Source organism: Toxorhynchites rutilus, chromosome 2 (genome assembly GCF_029784135.1).
Source record: "Toxorhynchites rutilus septentrionalis strain SRP chromosome 2, ASM2978413v1, whole genome shotgun sequence".
NCBI classification, from domain to species: domain Eukaryota; kingdom Metazoa; phylum Arthropoda; class Insecta; order Diptera; family Culicidae; genus Toxorhynchites; species Toxorhynchites rutilus.
Genome location: NC_073745.1, coordinates 23,505,719 through 23,529,456, shown reverse-complemented (window position 1 = coordinate 23,529,456; position 23,738 = coordinate 23,505,719). Strand labels below are relative to the sequence as shown.

General features: G+C 35.1%; 1 protein-coding gene across 4 annotated transcripts in view; it reads left to right on the top strand.

The window, feature by feature from the left end:
• The window catches only part of LOC129764786 (uncharacterized), a 1,146,248-nt gene that overhangs the window by 1,109,085 nt on the left and 13,425 nt on the right, over positions 1–23,738 (top strand). For 3 of the 4 annotated variants that reach the window (XM_055764265.1, XM_055764267.1, XM_055764268.1), the window contains 4 exons: positions 22,528–22,747; positions 22,811–23,102; positions 23,163–23,291; positions 23,354–23,699. In XM_055764265.1, coding sequence (XP_055620240.1) covers positions 22,528–22,747; positions 22,811–23,102; positions 23,163–23,291; positions 23,354–23,699 — 987 coding nt within the window. The remainder of the gene's footprint in view (positions 1–22,527; positions 22,748–22,810; positions 23,103–23,162; positions 23,292–23,353; positions 23,700–23,738) is intronic. The other variant, XM_055764269.1, reaches the window with a different exon arrangement.

Below are 23,738 nucleotides of genomic sequence, written 5' to 3'. Positions count from 1 at the left end.
TAAGCCTTTAAATCGTCTCAGCAACGACGTGATTAACCCAATTTAAGTATTCGCGGGGATGCTTGAAACTTTAAACAACTAAATTGAGCAGTCTAAGTTTAGCAAGAGTATGTATGAGTATCATCAAACATATGAATAAATTGAGGCTTAAGTAGTATATTTTTGGCTCATAAAACAGATCTATGACTAAAGTCTGCTTCATTTAATATTGGAACACAAACAATTGCGTGTAGTTCAGTCATTTATTAACGAATTCATAATTAGTTTTTCATATAAATGTAGCATTTTCTTTACTCTTTCATAAAAAAAAATTTAAAAAATTATTCATTGCTGTTTCGAAGAAATTCTCGTACTTTTCCCGTAATACGGGAAAAGTACGCCTTTGCCTTAAGCCTCCGCTTCGTGATTGCCCAGTATTTCTCTATCGGCCGGAACTGGGGGCAGTTTGGGGGGTTGAGGTCCTTCGGTATTACGCTGACCCCGTTCGATGCGTACCATTCCATAACCGTTTTGCTGTAATGGCAGCTTGCGAGGTCCGGCCAAAACATTACTGGACGGTCGTGGGCACGAATAAACGGCAGAATCCGTTTCTGTAGGCACTCTTTTTTGTAGACTTCTGATGTCATTGTCTTGTCAGTGAGAAAGACTTTGGTTTTCTGTCCACAACTGCATATCCCCTGCCAAATCATGTACTTGCGGGCGAATTTATCCGGAAACACGAACTTAAATTTTGCAGGTACATCCCCCCGAGCCGTCGCCAAATAAAATTTTTGACCTGGGATTCCCAAAGTCCGCCTTCACGTAGGTCTCATAGTCCATCAGAATACATCCGTCGAACTTGGTCAGCACTTGGTCGTACAGCTTTCGAGCACGGATTCTGGCCACATTGTTCTGCTTCAGCGTCCGATTTGGCTGTTTGCTGGCTCGGAATGACCTAATTCCTTCCCGGAGACGAATTCGTCGCACCGTACTGTGAGCGGCCTGGAACTTATTGGCCAAATCGCGGTCTGAAAGATTGGGATTCCTCTTGACGGCCTTGATGACTTTCCCACGCAGTTTCCGGTCGACAGTTCCACTCCGACGCTTCGAATGCGGCTTCCGAGCCGTCGTCAATGTTTCCTTGTACTGCTTGATAACACGCCATACGGTATTTCTGGGCATTTTAAGCTGTTTAGCTAGCTTAGATGCCGACAACAATGGATTTTCAAGAAAACTGTGCACAATTTTATCTCTCCGTTCGGCTTCCATGGTTTACAAAATGCTATCGTTTGGTGTTATGACATAAATACATGGTGAAAGGTAATGAATTTCCCGACACGTGGGTGAAAAAAGTTTCCAAATCCGTCCACTAGGAGCGCCACAATGAGCAAAAGAATTTGTTCCAATATTGAATGAAGCAGACCTTACGTCTTTGATTTCTATATAGGGAGGTCAGTCTACGAAAAATGTAACGTTTATTAAAAGTTTTCAAATGCATATTACGCAGAATCGTTCGTGCGATATATGTTATAATATATACCCTTAGACGGCAAACTTATTCAGCATTTTTTTCGCCTAAGACATTAACAGTGGGAATAATATAACAAGTGAGCAATTTAACAAATAAAAGAGGTATGTTTTGCGAGCGGATGCGAAGATATTAATGTATTATGCGTTCTTTCTTCCAACTTCGTTCCCATGAACGTTGTATGTAACACAAAATTGCGTGCAATAATTCGTTCTATCTAACAAATAAGCAAGATGTTAAAGTAATCATATTCAAGACTTTATGCATCACCTAAACTTCATGCAAAATTTCATCAAAGCAACGAGGAAAGTGTCACCCACGGAGTGATCGTTCATTAATTAGGAGGAGGCACCGGTTATCATGCGAACACTTATTGATATCTGCATTACATCGCATCACAATAGTTAAACGAAATGAAATATTAATATTCTTCCTGACTCATATTCATAATTCTCAATGACTCAAGTCCTTCTATGATAGATTGAGCAGAAGAACCAATACGACTTGGTTGTGTAGGTCTGCAAATGAACATTTTTTCACCGAAAAAGCTACTGCTCCCGATGTCTTAGAATAAGACCATAGCTATCCATTAAAAATTAGGCAACTTCATGATTTAATGTGTATTTTATATCAATATATCACAAAATCGTGAGTATTTTCAACATATTTTTTCGTTTCTTCCCCATAAATTTCATATTCAATGTAATCAATGACGAAATTTTTTTTTGTTTAACGACTCGCATATACTTCATCTACCATTCCACTCTGTTATGTGTCCCACTGATATTCATCAATAATTTTCAGTTAGACAGTTAAACTTCCTGTCAGAAGCTTATTGTCTTTCTTTGTTCGTTACAAACCGTTTGAGGTTTATGAGTACATACAACAAGCGGCCCTTTTCAGGGCTACTATTTAGAGTTTCAAAAAAAAATCGACTAACACATTTCTGAACAATGAAAAGAATTACATTTAAAAAAAAATCATTTAAAGTGTTCTTAACAATCACAGTCCTACGTCAAACTTCCGTCCGTGCCCCTAGGCTCAGACCCTTCTACTTTTTTCTTTGCAACAAACATTTTATTGGTACAGATTCGGTACAGATTTTTGAAAAAAAGAACAGAAGCGAAAGTTGCTGATACAGATGAAAATGTGGCAACACTGTTTGGAAGATGCCATAATGCTGGCAATTTGGAGGTATGGAAGCACTTTTTCTGATCCCATTTTTCTAAAGTTTTAGCGTCATCTTGTGCTTCGTTCGCAATTCCCAATTACAAATGAAATCGTCCTAAAAATGCATATTTCAAAAACTTGTATTTTTGATTCCAATGAAAGTGTGTATTCCGTTTGGGTTGGAGGAAATATGAGTTTTCCACAACAATTGGGAATTTTTTGACTCAAGCGTAACTTTTGAAAAGGGCGTATCGATTTGAGTAAAAGAAATCTTTGTTAATTTATATCTCAAAAACTATGAGTCGTACCGAAATAGTGTCTTAGAAAGAGTTATAGCATATTGATGGTTGAATATGAAAAAAATGTACACTGAGAAAAAAATTTGCAATATCCAAAATGCATATTTTTAATTTTTTTTAAAGTTTTTCATACAAAATAAAAGTCATGTAGAAAATTCAAAAAATGGGCCCAAGATGGTAAAACTATTTTTGACGAACTTTGTGGGACATCGAATTTTTAGGAATTCTCGAAACTTCGGGTTTTTGTATGTTAGCAGTCATTTTTAATCACAAATTATGAATCCTGATATTATTTAAAACAAAAAAGGTTATTATCAATCTCCTTCTAAATGCAACCATTCTCGAGATATTTAAAAAAATATTTCTAGTTTATTGTTTTTTTGTAGTAAATAATCCCTTTTAATATGTTTGTCGTGTTATACCGTCATGTTCAAATTTTATGAATTTGCTTATAATTTCCAACAACTTTTCCAAATACATCATCAATTTTCGTATTTCATTATAATTTGTTTTGTTATCTAATCTATACAAATAAAAATGATTTGGCGTCGGTATGTCACGAATTAACACTTGAACGGATCAATGAACTGAATCATTGTTTTTGCGTTTTGGTCTGCATCAGGGTCAGATGCCAAACAATTATGAAAATGAATGGGCAAGATGGATAAAAACTAGTGATCAAACGGATAGTAGGCCAGTTTCGAGGCCGGATGGTCGGATATCCGGCAGTCGAATTTTCGTATCTCTGTTTGAGAATACGAAACTGGGAGAAACTGCATGTATGCATGGTGTAAAGAAAGGGTTACATTTCAAAGATAAATAAACATATTTTACATAAAAATACCTAGAACCCCGAACATACCTCACATGAGAACATCAGAGGGGCTCAAACCGAAAAGGGTTTAAGTGACTTGATCGATTTCTTTTCATAAACTTTTTATTTAGTTAATAACTCAACTGAAAAAAAAGTTTCAATTTAAATTTGCTATAGAATCCGCATTTCTATCTTCCACATTGTCAAATACAGCTGGAAATTTGTTTGCAGCTATGTTATGACCAAAAGAGTGAGAGTCGATGTAGAAAAATCGATGATGTAACTTACGTCCGTTTCATTTTGAGCCCCTCATCTTTAATTGTTGGAATGACTTCCCATTTCAACTGCTTAAGAGAGGATCCAAATTACCTAATTGAAATCTTTTTGGACTCGAGGTTTTGAGACGAAAATGTATCAGACCTTACACGCAAAACTCACGTCGATTTTTGGCCAAGAGTTCGACCAAGGTAGCGTCGATTTTTAGCCAACACGACACGATGATCGCCGGGTTTTCAACTTTCTGTCTCTATGGTAAGCATAAAACATTTTCTGGCAACGTATAAACAATACAAAAATATACAAGCACTATCCACCAGACATCACGAAGACTAAACGCATGTGTAGCCGTTTAGTATACATTATACACAAAAATATGTCCAACACAACACTTTCATGCGTGTAACACGCAACGCATACATGAAATGAATTAAAATATAACTCTAGGATTATTTAGATAAAATTAAAACTGTTATACAGACACCGTTATAACAATTTGGACATCTCTAATCACTACTACTACCTACACTGATACTAATGATAACACAGATAACATGAATAAAAGCGAAGTGGTTAGATAGTCATGCAGGGACAGATTGAAACGAAACATAAAGCACATTGGATTCAATAAATTTGCCGGTCAGTAAGCTTGTGTCATTACGATAATCAAATAAGTTACGGAGAGTATATGTTAATTAAAAAGGGGGAAGTTTTCGATTATTTACGTGGACCCAACGAACCAAGGAGAAGGTCATCAGCATGCATGATTCCATTGTATTTTATTCTTGAATATAATAACAAGCAAGTGATATTCAAGACACAACCATATTGATGACGTAGGTCTACGGAATCATTTCATCCAATTGGCATGTTTAGCACTTCGGTTATTTTTTGAAATAAAATAAAATTTGAGAACTCAATACAATTTATTCACTCATGGATATGATGAATATTATATCACGAGCTTGGTCGGGATTTGAAATCATCAGATGTGCCAAAAAATGTGGACCTCAAGGTGGTCCAGATCATGATGGCGAACGTTCCGGGAATTTTGAGGAAGATTGAAGAAGAAGGGCCACTGTCTGTATATTTGTTTCACACCTCAAACACACATTGTACGGACTTGTGAAAATGCAATAAAGAATTTAATTGGTGACTTTTACAACGTTTATTTCGATGTCTTCATTTTGGATAGTCAATGAAAACATCCGAGGAATCCTACAGCAATTCAGTAAACTAGATAACCGGATGACTCTTATACATTTAATAGTTATTATGTTTAACTATTTTGTTTGCTCTCTACGAAGCAATAAAATGATACAAAATTGATAATATGATAAAAATTTTTTTTTTAAATTTATGATCGAGTTATTTAAAAATAAAATAATACGAATTTTATTTTCTTCTAATCATGCTCAAGTATAAAATTAAAAAAAAAAATTGATGAGTGATTAGGTCAAATTCCTTATTTATGTTAAACCAACAACGATTCAAGCACTAGAAAATAACATCACACGTGTTATCATGGAGAAACCAACCGAAAAGTAACTCAAAATTTGACTTCACATATGGATCACTTAAAACTTAGCTTTGGCCAACATTTACATGAAATGATCTTCAAACAATAAATGGAAAGGATTGATTTTCAACCCTCAATACTATGGTTTGGATTTAATAATTTGGATTAATGGAAAGTTTTTTTTTGTGAATTAAAAACAAAATGCTTTAAAAACCGCCCTTTACACAACATTTAATAGTCACACTGCGTGAAAGATTCCAGCCCTTTTGTTGATTTAAATAAAAACATCGGACATATTCAGAACCAGTAAAAATGCTGCTATGGTATGAACCACGGAGAAGTCAAAACAATTTCACAAAAGTGGCGGCCATTTGAAAAGAAAAAAGTTTTTTAGCATGTTATTTATAACGATTTCAATTTTTTCATATACAGTAAAATTTAAAAAAAAGTTTTTTTTGGTTCAACGGATAGAGTGAGATGTATAAAAATTATATTTTTACTAGCTGGCCAGGCAAGCGTTGTTCTGCCAAATAAATTATTTCTAGTGAATATTTTGGGTGTTGAATAAAACACACTAATGTATTGTAAGTATGTTTAAATATTTTAACGATCTTTAAAATAAATTGAATGTGATCGATAAAAAAAACGAATTAAATGATTTGAACGAAAGGTTATATGATGTTTCTTGGTGATTTCATTAACGTAACTGACATGTTTGATCTCTTAAAAGTTAAACGTCAACTGAAAAAAGTAATATAAGTTTGTCGTAAAGTAGAAAAAATGAAATATAGAAAATCAATATTTATTGCTGTCTCCTTGTTAGAAAAAACGTGCATGTGATTTTCAATATGGCTTAGTTTATAACAGCTTGGTCTCGTTCATAAATTGGAAAACAGCGATACGTCAGCTAACTTCAATGGAGCTGATTAATCGGCCTGTTTGGAATCTCGTTATTTTATCGTTGTCATTCAATCGAGGAGTATTCACATCGGTAATCTAAGTTTGGAACACAGCCATATTGCTTCCTTTATTCATGGATGTTTTTATTACTCTTCACCGATTTGTAGAACTCAATATTCATATATGCATATGAGTGATCGGATTTTACAATTCGATCGAAATCGACTTTTACACTCTTAAATTCGTTCGCCTTGTCGCGAAACAATGGTCAAAATAAGTCATCCGTATTTGTGGTTCAATTTACTCTCTATCTGATCGGCATAATTTCGGAAATAATTTTAAATTGTTGGAATTTGAATGAAAATTATTATTCAATTTCGTTTGGATGCTAAATTTGTTTTGAATGTGTTTGAATGCTAAATTTTGCGTGTTTATTCCACCCGAAAAACCATTACTATTTTTGCTTCATAGAAATGGAACATGGAGACCAATGTTGTTTACGTCGAATTGCGTGGCAAGGTTGTCACATTTGCTCAACTCGATTGGACTTGAGCTTGAACAGAATGCAAAATTGCGCTTTTTCCATTCAACAGAATACAACCAACAATATGTGGGGACGAAAACGATCGAACTTCATTTTGTGTTTGAACACACGCGCAATGTCATGACGTTTCTTGACCATGTCAAATCACCATATGATAAACATAAAAATCCTTCGAGCGCGCCCTCTGTTTGTTTCGTCGCATGTTCATAAATATTAAATCAAAATGAGAAATGATGTTCATAATGAATTAAGTATCTGTGACGGGGTTTCGTTGGTCTAATGTTTATGCAAGAGATTTTTCGTTAAAGAAACCCTCCTGACTTGAACTGTAGTCACGCGTATTCTTGAGCTTGCCACTCCAGAATACATTCAAGGCGTATTGTTCGTCATAGAAATCTCAACTATTTACTAATAAAAATGACGCAAGTAGTACTACGTTGAGAAGGCAAACCTTGGGAACGGGAGTGCCATTGAAGAAGCACATAGCGAGGGTCGTATGAACGGTGTGTGTCAACGATGAATTCCAGATTATTGTTTTTTCTTCGCATTAAATTTCTCGTGTCACCGTGCTATCATGATTCCAACAGCGCTTGTGCTTTGGATCTACACACTTGTTCTCCAGCTGATGTTTTATCAGGGTTGATGGCAATAGCGTGATTGTCATTTTGTAATTCGAGCAAATGTGATTTGAAGAATTTCGATAACTCATTGTGCTCATTCAAAAAGGCTTCCAGCTCGTCGGAGATGCTCCCTGCTTTAGATGAATTGATGTTACTTGTGTATTTGTAGATGGATGTTCAACGAAGCGGGCGTTACGCCATCAGTCATTGAACAACTTAAATTAATTCGTTCTGTTGAAAAACCGAACAACGGTTAAATTATTAGAATATTTTTGACACAAAAATAATAAAATCGCAATTAAAAATAGGGAATTGGGGTCAAAATTTAAGGTTATATGTATGGTATGAAGTCAAATTTTTGAAAATAAAAAAAGGTCTTTTTTTCTGCATAGAGCCACCCTATTCGGTATTAAATGTATGGTTATCGGTATCCTACCGGTATCATATATAGTTTACAACATATTCTCATACCTACCAAGTATTTTGAGTATAATTTCATCAAAATCGGTCGAGCCGTTTCGGAGGAGTTCGGTAACAAACACCGTCACACGAGATTTATATCTATATAGAAGATTTGGAATAAATCGATTCAGTAGAACCTGAGGTATCGGCCAGCTGAGGCCAGCTTGAAAAAAAACTTAATTTCAAGAAAAAACCAAGACCAAGACTGATTGGCGGTAGAAGTCGTTGATTTATTTGGTGAAAAGTAACAATGAAATGCATATTTTTCTAATAAATTTCCAACATCAATATCGTGACACACAAATTACACATATTACCACTAAATTTCAATTTCGGCCCCAATATTGCCCCAATGAATGTTCACGTTACAGGCGGCCAGTAAAATTACTAATTTGCAATGAGTTCGAAGCTTCCCAAGCGGTCAATTTTGCTTCTAACCGGCCAGCTGTCGCCAATCTTCACGCGTCGAATAACAAAAATGCAATAACATACATAAATCGGAAGTTCGCATCAAATAACCGGGTGGTAAACCTCAAATGAGCGAACGCGAAGCACAGCACGTGTGCTATTAATCATATTTTTTCTGTTCACCCGTAATCTCCCACGCACTCCCACAAAGTATGATCACACAAACAGCTACCAGCAGCAGCAAAAAGCAGCGCTAGAGTTATTTGAACTAGTTGTGCGCTATTGCATATTATTGTTGTCGTCAATGGGAGAACCATGAAACCATGGTGTCGCACTGGCCCGAAAAGTTGCATCTTTTCCGGGGCATTCATTCATCCATGCTGCTGCTGCTGGTGCTGCATCCGTGGACCAGATATCCAATTTCAACACTCACACTATCGTCACCACCGCATGTGGGTGTGTAGGTGTGTGTGCGTGTGCTAACGGTTAGTTTTGTTGTTATTTATCATGATGGTAGTGTTTGTGGTTTGCGGAGGAAGCCAGAGCGATGACCAGGAAGTCGGTCAGCAATGCAAATGGGGACCGGGCTTCGATGATGGATTGCATGGGCTTCGTGCGACAATAGAGTGACAGTGGAACGGCAATGGCAGAGGGCGGCGGGTATCAGTAATCACATGATCCCCACGTGGTCAGCGATGATTTTCCTTTCCGCACCGATTGTTTTTTTTTTTTCAATTTTTATGTAATAGAATTGGTCACTGCAAATTGACATGTTAATCGGCAATTGAAATCATATTGATTACAGCCAAATATAAACACAGAACTAGAAGAAATGAAACTAAAAGACACTGTTTCTTCAACATTTCTTTATGATACATTTTGTCAAAAATGTATCGGGAAGGAATCGTTAAACGAACTTTTGTCGGCAAAAAGGAATTCGATAATTTGTCCTAACAAGTAAACAAAAAAGCGATGAGATGTGAATTTGACAACGGTAAATACATTGGAACAATTCCATGAAGTTATTGCATCGCCAAACAAAAGTTCAAATTGATTCATTGATACATTGATACACAAAAATACCAAGTTTTGGAATGGGCATATTTAAACAACTTTATTAGTTAGATTAAAAATATGTTTAATTTTCACCCTTTTTATGTTATTTTAGATATTAAACCAACTTGACAACAGTTCATTGAAAAAGTAGGAGGGGGTAAGCTTTGTATGAAAAAACTTGTTCAACCCTTGTCCCAAAGTTCAGTCCTCCTTTCCTCCTCCAGTCCTTTGGCTTCTTCTAAAAAAGGGCCAAAGTTAGTTTTTTTTCCAGAAAATGTCAACTCAAAAACTATAAGACGCACGAAACTTTGTTTTAAAGAATGATATATAGGAAATGATTTGATTGGTCATTTGAAAAATACCAACATTTTTTTTACAACATCGAACAAAACAAAACAGCGAAAAATATTTGAAAAAAAAAATTAATTTTTCTCAAAAACGTACTTTTTTAAATTCTGAAAAAAAAGTCAAACGGTAGAATCATCACACAAAAATGCTACGAGTAAAACATTATTTTTATCAGGAGTCTCCATACAAAAATGCCATATATTCAAAAAAAAATGCTTCATCATCATGAATGGCGTTAACGTTCTCTGTGGAACTTTTTCCGTCTCAACGTATGCATTAACTAGCGTCATTTATTAATACTTAGTAGAGATTTCTTAAGCAAAATAACACGCCTTGAATGTATTCCGAGGGGCAAGCTCTTGAATACGCGTGACCACAGTGCAAGTCGAGAAATTTCTTTGACAAAAAATCCTTCGGCCAGAACGGGAATCGAACCCGAACACCCGGCATGATAATGTGAGACGCTAACCACTCGGCCACGGGTGCACCAAAAAAAAATGCCCGCATCTGAATAATATTTATAGCTTTGTCGAATACACTTTGTCGATATCTTCAAACAAAAAAAAAAACAAAATCAGGATTAGTTGGAATTTTTTCAATGAAAACATGGAAAACTCGATGTTAGAAAAACATTTTTCCTATAAAACTGTCCAACTTCCAATGTATGGATGACTTTCTGGTTATTGAATGGGATAATCGTAAATTTTATATTTTTTCAATTTTGTTTTCAAAAAAAAAATAAAAAAAATTATAAAAATCTTTTTAATTTTTTAATATTTTGCAATACTATTTTAAACAATTTCTTGCAATTCATTCTTTGACTAAAATTTTGTAGGTAGCATTTTTTGTTAAAATTTAAGAAAAAACGTTTCAAAAAATAGTTTGGTTTTTTGACTGGAAAAATATAGATTTCATATCATAATCTGTAGTTTCCATTCATAGAGATCATATCTTCCCACGTTACTCGGGATATAAATAACGGCTTAGTGATTAAGATCGAATACCAGTTGGAAAAGGTAAAAAATATGATTTTGAAAGATATGGTGATTAATTTGTGTATTGAAGACCCTATAATTCTTTCTCATTACGCTTATCATTTTAGACGAAACACGGCTATATCACCATTCACCATCACTTCAAATTAGTTTTTAAGTCATTCGCTTTGGGTGGCCTTCGATGATGTGAATGTTTTGTATTCCGGGAAATTATGTTAGTTTTTGCTCTATATATACCTTTTCTTTTCTGATAAAATTTTTAGCAGTGTTGAAATTGGTCGGAATTCGGAATTCTTGAGCTAGTTTTCGTCTTACAGCCGATTCGGCTTTTTATATAATAGGCAGAAGAAATTATAAAAATTATATTAAGAATCAGAGTCTAGTAAAATTAATGTTCATTATTGTTTCCTTCATCAAAAAACTTGCATTGAAAAAATATTAATTCATTTAAACTATTCTAATCAATGAAATTTCTCCCTTTGAGACATACGTTATCTTCAGTCTATTTGTTTTGAAACTTCAAGCATACAAAGTTGCTTAAATTGCCAACGTTGTTACACTCACAATGTTTCATTACTATCTGAGATGAGTTGACAGGAAATTCGTCAATTATACCACGTGACTACAAATTAGCTCACCTACCCTTTCTCACCACTATTCTCGTAATTTAGAAAGATAGAAGTTGGGCGTCAAAGAACAAATTGTAGAGTGGTTTGAGATCTTCAATTTGATTGATGGAATAATCAAGTTTAATATAAAATTTTTGGGATAACATTAATAATTACGCATTAAAAATTACAAATTTTTCACTTACAAAATGTTGATTAAGTATACTAATTTAGATGTTCCACTACTATATCCTGTACTAAATTTTCTCATCTTTCAAATGAAAGCAACAGAATTGGCCTACGCAACGTCCTTTTTAGTGTAGAGCCAGTTTGAGGCAACAGAGTCTGGAACGAAAAAAAAATTCTATAACTATGCCATTGTTGTCATTCAAACATATGCGTAGAAGGATTTTATCCTTCAAATATGATCATCTATTACCTCCTGAGAAATTCTGGAAAAAAATTTCATGTGAGAAAGGTGTTTTCTAACTTTAAGGGGATGAATCAAAAATATATGCATAAAAACAAATAGAAAAAAAATGGTTTTGACTCGATTACATACAGAATTCGATTCAATACAGTGAAAAGAAATCGGAGACTGTATATAATCGAGTCCGCGCTGTATTCGAAAGGATAACTAACAGAAAAAGTAGTAGTTAGTCGACACAATACAACTAAATTCACATTTCATACACACTATTCATTTGGTGACGTAACAACGCAAATCCCATTTTCCGCGCAAAGCATGTTATCACATCCCAAAATACAACACTGTTTTTCGAAATGTTTTTTGAAAAACTGAATTTATCCGACATAATTTTCACTTTCTAAAACATGTAATATCTCTCAAATGGTTACAATTTCGCAGAATACTGAAATTTCATAAACTTTTAAAATATATATATATATATATATGAATCCGACACGGCACCACTATTCGTAAAAAAACGTTAAACCAAAAAAGTTTTTAACTAAAATATTTTCTAAAATATCGAAGGGGCATGTTTTGGGCTATAAACTCTTTGAATGTTAAATTCTATTTTTAAGTGAGATTTTTAGACGGTGTATTCAAATGTTATTTTTCCTAAATAATTCTTTGATTTCCCAACAACTTTGCTGTACATCACATTAAAATCATAAAAACATCATGAAACATAAAAATCTTGTAAGCATAAATTTTTGAAACCATATTTGTGACACAGGTACAACAAACAGAAATTTCACATTCACACGGATAATTGTTTGGACAAAACGTATAACAGAAATTTCCGATCCTCGTCTACAGAGTATATGGGAATAGGAAGATTGAGGGAAAATAAATTAAACAGCAAACAGTCGTGATTCAACGACTGAGCCGAACGTCGTCGACTGTCGAAGAAAATCGGCTTTTCGTTGCACGTCACTATTCAATCGAGGAAACGGCGATTCCATATCTCCGCCTTATGTCATAAATCCTTGGAAGCCGTTTTGCCTGATATGCCTATTCCAGAGGGTAGCTCTCAGATAATTTAATGGGTGTTACGACGAGACCCCTCAACGCAGAAACGCCCTATGCTACGACGTGGCGTCAGCTGTCAACGAGTGACATGGCGACAGAAGAATGCCATGTAACGCTACTGGAATATAAATAAATGGAACAAAAGAATTATTAAAAAACCATCAGAATGCTTATTGAGTTTGGCTGTACAAATTTATTCTTATTCTAATTATATATATATATATATATATATATATATATATATATATATATATATATATATATATATATATATATATATATATATATATATATATATATATATATATATATATATATATATATATATATATATATATATATATATATATATATAAAATTGTAAAATCTAAATATAAAACTAGTTATTGTAAGTATATACGAGTATATATAATACGAGAATTGCGTAACTAACTTAGCTGCATTCTAGAAACGCTTGTCACAATCGTAGTTAAAAGGGTTATTTAAGCCATACCACTTCCAGAAGTTTCTTACACCAAATTTGTAAGTTTAGGGGAACTAAATAATGTGATGGCTATGCTAAATTGCATTATTTGCAGCTTAAAGCTCACACACAGAAAACGTGGTGCTCATTCAGAGTTGGTGACCCTAACCGAACAATGGGCATTATCTTAACTCATTAGCGTCCAAGCTTTAAAAATATTTTTTGACGAAAGCTATTAGTGTTATGATGATTGGCGCAAAAACCCAATGTTCATGATTAAAATATTCAAAATAGAAAGTTGTTTACACAGTATAATCCGTTAAAACAAAGTCAGTTACAATCTCCGTAATAAAAATAAAAATTTATTCGGCTTTAAAAAAATACATCTTCAACGAGTGCGATACAGTGCCTCTTGAATTATTTAACTGTTGTTGCTCGTTGTGTTAGGACATCGAGTTAAAAACATTTATTTCTTTGAAATACAACGAATTTTGAAAAGCACATGTCAAGTGAACCTATTGCATTTACAAATCAACCACATTATTTTGTTCTGCAGACGCTGTATTCTCTATATTTGTATATCATTGGCTAGGAATAGAATGGAAGAACAAAAGACTGAATGAAAGAGTTGATTGATTTCTATTGCTATATATCGCTGTAAATAGTTAAATCGTTTTTCAATCGGCATAAGATTCCAGAATTGTTTTTTTTGTCGATGGCATTTTTATTTTAAATTTTTCGCATTTTTGACAATAATGACTTTTTTCAAATATTCATACTTTTGAACCACTGAACCAATTCAGATGTTCGACATATTAAATTGAAGCCAATTAACTAGTCTTTTTTAGAAAAATACTACAGTTGTAGAAAATTTGAATTATGCTTTCGATATTATTGATTGTATTTGTTTTTTATAGTTTTCATGTTTTCGAGACCAAAGGCGCTGTATTTTTTTATATTTTTTTCTGGAAAGCTGAGAATTTTTCACATAACATATCTCGAAACCAGGGAGGCGTTTTTATTCGTTTTTGAGTTATGATTTTTCAAAGTTAACCGATGGACCAAAAATCATTTTCCCCATTTTCCCAAAAAAGACTTTTTTCAAAAATTTATTACTTTTGAACTACTGGACCGATTCAGATGATCGACGTATCAAATTAAAGCTTTTTTTTAAAAAATAAGACACTTGCCAATTAATTGGATTATAGTCACATACATCCAGTCTAGTCTCCTAGAAGTATTGAACGAAAACCGATAACATGTTAACTTTGAAAAATCATAACTTAAAAACAAAAAATAACACCTCTCTGGTATTTGGATATATTATATGAAAAAATCAGCTTTCAGGAAAAAAATATAAAAAAATATGGCGCCCGTGGTCCCGAAACGATGTAAGCTATAAAAAACATGTATAATAAATAATTACGAAAACAAAATTCTTTTCTATTCAGAGTGTAATATTTTTTGAAACAAGATTGCTTCATTGGCTTTAATTTGATATGTTGATCATCTGAATCAGTCCAGTAGATCAAAAGTTATGATTTTTTGTAGTGGAAAAAATGGGGTTAGGGGTTACGAAAATTTCCACACTTGTCTGATAGTGCTTCCCGTTCGAAAATCCTTGTTTTTGACGTAGAACTACGTCTTTCAGGAAGGGTGCCAAATCAGAAAACATGTTACGTTTTTATGAAATAAAGTTAACGTTAATAACTCTTTTACTGTGAACGAATTCTCATGTTTTGCATACCAATTGAATCGGAAATTCTCTAAGGTTATATGCTATACATACACTAAGATTATATGCTATACATTACAATTCGCCAATCTCTAAACGGTTTAAATTCATGAAAACTGAAAGGACTTCCTTTTTTCCCATACATTTGTTCTGTCGATTTGTGTGCTAACCCTACTCGTATTTCGAATGCTTATAACTCAAACATTTCTTAATAGACTGGAAAGATGTTTTCATCAATTGTTAGGAAATATTTCTACGCGTCTATCATAATTAATGAACTATTATTTTTCATGAGATGAACAATTGAATAACTGTAAAATGTCAAGCGTTTTCTAAACGCCCTAACTGCCAAGTTTTGATTGGCCCGATTTACGGTTTCCCCAACACAGCCTTCTAAATCGATGTACCTGTGGAAATCCGGTCTGCAAATATACATGCAAGTCGGGGGTATTTTTGTTCCCACCGAGCTATGTTTCCCTAACACGGACTTGAAAATTAATGTGCTTGAAGGAATCCGAAGTCGGGGGTATTTTTGGTGTTGAGCCGGTAGAGTCGAATGAAATGCAAAGTTTAAAGCCTCTCAAAAACAAATAATGGAATTGGTGTTTAGTACTTTTGTACTCGCTTGTCGTCGTGCAGACCGGAATTTGTTTCCCAAAAACGTACTTTTAAACTGAGAAGCCTGGGAAAATCCTCATTTCAGATACTACACCAAAACTAGCGTTGGCAGAAAACATGTCATCTTTGGCAGAAAAGATGCCATTTCCTGTGCATGATAGTCAAATGCGCAAATAATAAGCTATGTTGAAAGCTTAAAAATGGTTTGTATGTATGCGTGCAGACATCTCTTTCTGTTTTCTTTTCTCTTTTCATTTGATATTGTGCAAAAAAAAGTCCATACGACGTCAATGGGGATCGAACCAAGGCCGGCTGGAACGAAAGTTACTTTACACGACCACGCTATCCATGTAGCTGCCAGCGCTATTATAAAGGAACGTGATAATATTACACCTCATCATAAAATGAAGTTGGAAGGTGTTTTCTAAGACGATAAAGAAGAACATGAACGAGAATATATCTTTCTCTGTCTGGGCCGTGTATTAGGCAAACTATACGAAAATCTTTCATGTGCTTTCATTTAAATGTGTCTCCTGTTTCGCTCCCTCATATTGGCTCTAGCATATATGATATACAAATGATATACATGTATTAGGGGGTAGAACATTTTATGTTATCTTTCAGCTCATTTAATGTAATGCCAGAACATGTGCTAAAAATTAACTTTGGGTGTAGAGGTGAATGAACTTTCGTGGTTCGAGAACTACGTAAACATGAGATGTGCAATATTTTCAGAGGAAAATGAAAAATGATCGTTTGAGAATCTTCCGTTCACATATTTTGGTAGTCCTAGGTGTCATATCAAACGTAAAAGGACTTTCATCAAATTTATTTGTAACGAAGAACATGATCTATTATAAAGATTTCGATGCATTCTAAAATAATATTCAAAGTGGTAAACAAGTGGATTGCATAATAAAATTGGGTAGTTCTACGTCGAAAATATGGGGTCGTGTCCTAAATACAACCCCTTACAATTTTTTTTCATATCGTTGAACTTCTTTGTTAAAATGTGTATTGTGATAGTAACGTACATCAACCGAGAGCGATCGATTCATTTTCATTAGTTTAAGAAGATAACGACGAAATGATAGGATGAAGACACCGTAAAAGCATGCTAGGATGTTGTAATATTGAAAATACAAGACATTGTTTTCCTAGATGGGGTTTTCGGCTCAACGTCCGCTCTTGATGAAAAACCGTTTCGCTTTCATTTTTTGAAAATTGCCAAGGCTTCGTGAAAATGGAATACAAACAACAAATTCTTTTATAGATACACGCAATGTATCTCTCGAGAAGTGTTGTTAGCAGTGATGCCCAGAAAGTTCATGCCGTCACTGACCAGGGCTTGACAATTTCGAAACTAAAAGATGGAAATGATTTTTTACTTCTTCCTGTCTCTTCAGCCAATTTCAATTTCAAATGTGTGTATTCACTTCGCATACTGAAACATCGATGCTTCTATTTTGCTTTAGTTTTGCTGTCGTTTCCTTTCAAGCAGACGCTTTTACACAACGATTTAAACTACCCTATTTATTATCATTTGTATGGGCTATGTGTCACTTCCAGTTTCACATGTAATAGGATGATCATTGCTTTCAATTGAAAGTATCATTCGATTGCATATCTCAAAATTAGATTTTGCCAGATCGTCTTTCAAAAAAAGTGGAATTAAAAGGGGCATATGAGGGTATATTAGTCTTACAACCAGATCCGATAAACGATTACGCCTGCTGGCATACTGCATATGCTATCATACAGTCATTTTCATTACTTATAGTGAATACGATTCGAGCTCCAATGAAATTTTCATTCGAAATAAGACATTTTCATTCGATATAAGAATCTTTCATTTTCATTTCACGATTTGATAATTTCGCTTCAGTATGATGGATGAACGAAATGAACGTGAAATGAATCGAAACTGTACGAAGCTGAAGTGATGTTCTTTTGATTGTGCGTGAAAAGAGAATAGCACTATTGTGGAATTGTAAGGCCCTGCTAACGATAATCAAATCGAGACGCTGATCAAGAATAATCCTCAGTACACGATATTTCAGCAGAAAACATTCAATGGATCGCATTTTCGTCATCTCGTATTTCCGAACTCACAGTTTTGAAGCAAATCGTGACAGGTGAAGCAAAATCTAAGCATCCATATCATAATTGAGTGAAATAAAAATCTTTGAGCTCACCAAATGACCTCCGTTAGCTATCCACGAGGCTTATCTCCACCAGGAGAAAGTCTTTCTTTGTTTCAGATATTGCATCTACAGATTATCATTTGTTCGGGCCGGTGGAAAAGACAATTGAAGGACAAAAATTTCGATTTATTGGATATCATAAAAAGCACGTTGCGCAGTCTTTTGACAAAAAAAAAACATAGAAGTTCTGCGATGATGGAATTTTTGAGTTGCGTGAAGGATGACGAAAGATTTCATAAGACATAGCGCGGACTCGATTGTATACAGTCCAGGATTTGTTTTACTGTATACTAGCTGACCCGGTAAACTTGGTCTCTTGGTTCGTTACCACATCCACGTTTTCTTATTAAGCCCACGTTTGTGGGTCCAATCGCAAAACTGTTCATTGATTGATATTCCAATCTACCCTTATAAATTACCTTTTACTGTAAAATTCCTAGTACTTCTAGCAAAACTCGCCATTATAGCATACAATTATTTTCAGACACAATTCTCGTTCGAGATTTTTCAACCACTTGCGAATAATATGTTTCTTCATGGAACATGGAATAAATGTTTGATACAGAGAATATGATAGAATAAAAAAAGAGCTCTAAATCGGACAATTCCTTTCTCGAGTTTTGCTCTAATCAACACATTCGGCGATCCATATTTATTTATATAGATAGAAGATGATATAGGAGTGCGTTTTATCACATTAAAATCCATTCCCACATTCGAACGAAGATCAATTTCGTTAGCGCAAACATCAAATGGACTAATAACGCTTGTCAATATGTAACTGTAGAATATATGCGAATTGAATTTTTCGAACTTTTCCATTTTTTTACGAGATTTTCGAGAATTTTGAATTGTCATGCTTGGTTGGAATATGTTTGGTTGAAATATGTGTGTTATTTTTATGAGACCCCTCTCCATTCCAGAGAAGGGAGGAGTGTCATACCATCATACATCAAACATTTCTCTTACCCAATAACCCTCACATCCCAAATTTGGCACAATTAGCTTGATTATTTCTCGAGTTATGCAGAAGTTTGTGTTTCATTTGTATGGCAGCCTCCCCTTAGAGAGAGGGGAGGAGTGTCTATCCACCATAAGAACATTTATTGCATCACTCCATTTATATATATATATATATATATATATATATATATGTGTATATATATATATATATATATATATATATATATATATATATATATATATATATATATATATATATATATATATATATATATATATATATATATATATATATATATATATATATATATATATATATATATATATATATATATATATATATATATATATATATATATATATATATATATATATATATATATATATATATATATATATATGTATAATCGAATCCTGTATATCTTCTTCTTCAATGGCACTAACGTTCCTAGAGGTACTTCGCCGTCTCAACGTAGTATTACTTGCGTCATCATTTTTATTAGTACTTAGTTGAGATTTCTATGCCAAATAACACGCCTTGAATGCATTCTGAGTGGCAAGCTCTAGAGAATACGCGTGATCACAGTGCAAGTCTCCCTGTATATGATCGAGTCAAAAAACTTTTTTTTTTATTAGATTTTCATGCATATATTCTTCGTTATATGAATATAAAAGAATAATTTAATTTTTGATTCATCCCCTTAAAGTCAGAAAACATCTTTCTCACACGAAACATATAAACTTATCCGGAATCTCTCAGGAGGAAGACGATTCTGTTGCTTACATTTGAAAGATGAGAAAATTTAGTACAGGATATAATTGTGGAACATCTAAACTAGTTGAAAGGTTACTGTTCACGATAATTCGGAAAATTGTTCTTGACGCCGACAAATTTATTTAAAATGCGAATGAATGACCGGTGTTACTTTTGAAATTTTATTGGTAAATGAGAGACCTGCTGCTATCCGCTCAAGCTTTTTATAGGCTGCTGTGATGAAGATTTAAGCGGCAATGAACCGGAAAAGTGGTAACAGATCGGCTGATGCGCGTAAGTACATGGATAGAGTTAGATGCTAGAGATAGATTTATAGAAGCAGTCCGTCCATAAAATATGGAACTTATCATTTTTTCTTGAAATAAATCATATTGGAAATGTAAAAAAAAAATATTTCAAACTGTATATTATCGAGTCCAAAATTGTATATAAACGAATCACATATAATTAAATCTGTATATAATCGAGTCCGACCTGTATTAGGCACTGACTAACGTCTATTAGTTTGAGCAATTTAGGTGTTGATCAAATCAAAACTACATAACACCACACACCATTTTAATATTTTGAACAGCGTGATGATATCCATATCGATTTTTTATACCACTGAGGTATTGTTTCGCTTCAGCTTTTCTTCGATGATTTCGACTAACTCAATCCCACTAACGAAGCCCTTGATTTCATTGTTTGATTTTCTCCAACACTTAATCAGCTCAGCTAATTTACATCAGTTTATGCTTCAAAATGACCGAGATAAGAATTGTCCACGTGGACAACAGGGGGAGGGGGATAGGAAATGTCCACGTTTGTCCACGGTGGGAGAGAGGGTGTCTAAAATAGTGCTTTTTCTGTCCACGTGGTATGTGGACAGCCCCTTATACAAATTATATACATGTAATGGGGATTTTTCAGCTCATTTAATGTAATAAATTGGGATACAATAGCATATGCTAAAAATTAACTTTGGGTGTGGTTGATAAGGTTAAATGGATTTTCTATTGAATTAGTTGGTAGAAAATTATGTTAGTCCACAATATAACAACAAACATCGATTATTGTTTCTTTCCGATGTTTTTATCCGCTACATCTACAGACACCAAGGTAAAAATATGTTCGTAAAATATTCCAATAGTTGAAGGTTTAAGCTTTAAAATGATCTATTTATAATTATCTTAGTGTAAGATTTCGAAAGCTTGTTTTCGACTTTCAAGAATAGTGGAAAAAGATCTGCATAATGAGGTACGAATTCGAGTTTGAGTCAATGTACATCATGAGCTGCAATGGTGATTTTCTGATCGTTTTCAGAATCAAAATAAGTGCTTGTGGTAAACTAGAAAAAGCTAAGTTTCATAATGATGTGCATCACATCTTCACGGGATGATTTTTCACGAGATTACAGCGTTTTGAGAATAATGAAAATCTAGAATACTTTTACATTGGGTATAAAAACTCGACCACCCGTTGTACGTTTTAAACATTTCCAAATTTAAATTAATCAACCAGTTCTGTGAATGACTCATAAAGTAAAAAGTATAACTAACAGGTTGGTATTGCACCCGCATTCTGGTGGTCTCGATCATAAAACACAGTTTGCGGTTCATTGCTGGAATTCACAATTAAACCAATGCGGAAAATGATTTATGTTATTCGGTTAGACAACCGTGTGTGAACAAGCAAATTTTATGAGGTCGGATTTTTATTTTGAAAAAAACATACATAGTTATTTTCACGAATAAATTTAGGTGTCAATAATTTTCAAGTGAGTGTAAAAAAAAACATTACAATTTGATACAACTGATCACGATATTCAATGATTGACGATTGTATCTCGGAGGATGGTCATAAATCGAATTTCGCAAATGCCACAATTGAAAGTGAACACAGACACACAATTTCATTTAATCGTACTGCACCACGAGCGGAAATGGAATCTCTTTACATCGCTTTGCTCTCTACTCTTACACTGCGGAAGGAGAAGCACGTGTGCAGAGCCATAACTTCAGCTATCGAACGGGACGTGCAACCGAACCACATTAAGCCATTCCAAGTAGAAACAAAATTTACAACTCGCCCCATATCCGCCCCCTATGTTTCCAGCGAAGCAATGAAATAGAAAAAAAACGACAAACTACCTTAGTTCCATACACCTGAGAGCAGCAGCGGCAGCAGCGTTATCTATTTCAATTCCAATTTCCCGACACCAAGCATTTACCTCCAGAGTATAGATTTATCTGCGCGATCCGTTCGCTAGCAACTTCCCATGCAAAACTTGTAAATTATTATTTCGGAATTATTATTTCATATACGTTTTTCTCCATAAGTGGAGCAGGAGAGAGCTGCTTCGATACGTGCATCCTGTGGCTCCCGAACTGATCCCCACCCTCCCGGGACCGGATTCCGAGTGTTTAAATATTGCACCGAGTGCCGCTCCGGAATAGTAATGAAGGTTTCCCGGGATAGAAGCCGAGAATCTTTGAAGCGAATTGATAAAGGACTGTGTGCATGTTGAAATGCCAGCTTTTGGTGGGAACTTTTGGTTTGGTCTTGCTTTTTTTTTATTTTGAACTTTTGAATCAAACCAACTTCTCGGGTTGAGAACAAAGGCGGTTGAAAAGATTTGGACAGCGTTGGGGTTGTAATTCGATTGCGGAATCAATTGTGTGTGAAGGGTGAAAGTTTTCCGAGTTTGCAATCGTTCATTGTTGTAATGTGTGTTTCGAACTTACTTTTTCTCGCCTGCCACAGGAGTTGGGAGCAATGCGACGCCGAGCAGGACTATCTCACGATACATGACGGCAAAACACTGGAGGCACCGAAGATTGGAAGGATTTGCGGCGGCGATGCGCTGCCGGATATTGTGTCCAGCGGAGCGGATATGGTGGTTCATTTTACCACCTCACCGTACGATGTGCCCTTCCATCCGAACCCCGTTACGTTTCTGCCCGGATTCGAACTGGAAGTGCATGTGAGCAGTGTGGACTGTTTTGTAGTATATATTCAGTATCAATGCGTGATTTGTTTTTTGCAGATCCTTTACGTCAACTCCAACTCACAGTCATACATTCGTCAGCCCGGGCGCTGCGAGTTCTCCATTAGTGCGTTCGAAAGCCAAACCGGAGAGCTGGAAAGTCCCCAGCATACGCTTCCGCCGGAGAGCTCGTGCATCTATCATTTCCAGGGTCGACGCCACGAAACGGTTTGGATTTCGTTCATCAAGTATCATTCCGCGATTGATCCTACCGGATTTGAGTCACCGTCAGAGTGCGTCACACAACTGCGCATTTGGGACGGCCGATGGTCTGTTACTTCGAGACCTTACGGTAAGTAATCCTCTGTGTTTCGATGCGTGGGTTATTGAGTTGTGGTACCAATTGTTGTAGTATTCTTAGCCTCCCATCCAGAGTACACCCGGAATGCCAGCTTGATAGAGCAGATTTGCAGAGAGGAGGTTCCACGACTTTGCTCCCGGTCCCTGGTAGCTAAGGGAAGTCGACCCTGTTCAACGCAAGGTATGTTCTCAAAATTCCGAAAAATTTTGAAGCCATCATCACCATCGATTCTCCCATAACAGAAAGTTACCTTTCAACGGGTTCGGATCTGACCATCGAATATCGACCCAGCCCAATCGGTACTGCTCGACTCTACGGTCCGGCCTCAGCATTTAAGCTACGCTATGAATTCGTTGACAACTCGCTTGGGGGTGCACCGCTGGAGCCACTTGTGGCTCCTTCAGCTATGCCGGAACCCGCTGCGCTGGTCCAGTTTCATCCGAAATCGTGCGACCGAGTGTTTCGATCTTCGTCCGCCTCCAGAGGAATCTTCCGATCGCCATCCAACGTGTTCCTATACGGAAGAGGAGGTTCACCAAACATTTCCTGCACGATTCGATTCGAAGCGGGAATCGGAGAAAGCGTAAGGTATGTTTCTTAATAATCTTCAAATCCGCCAAAAGATCA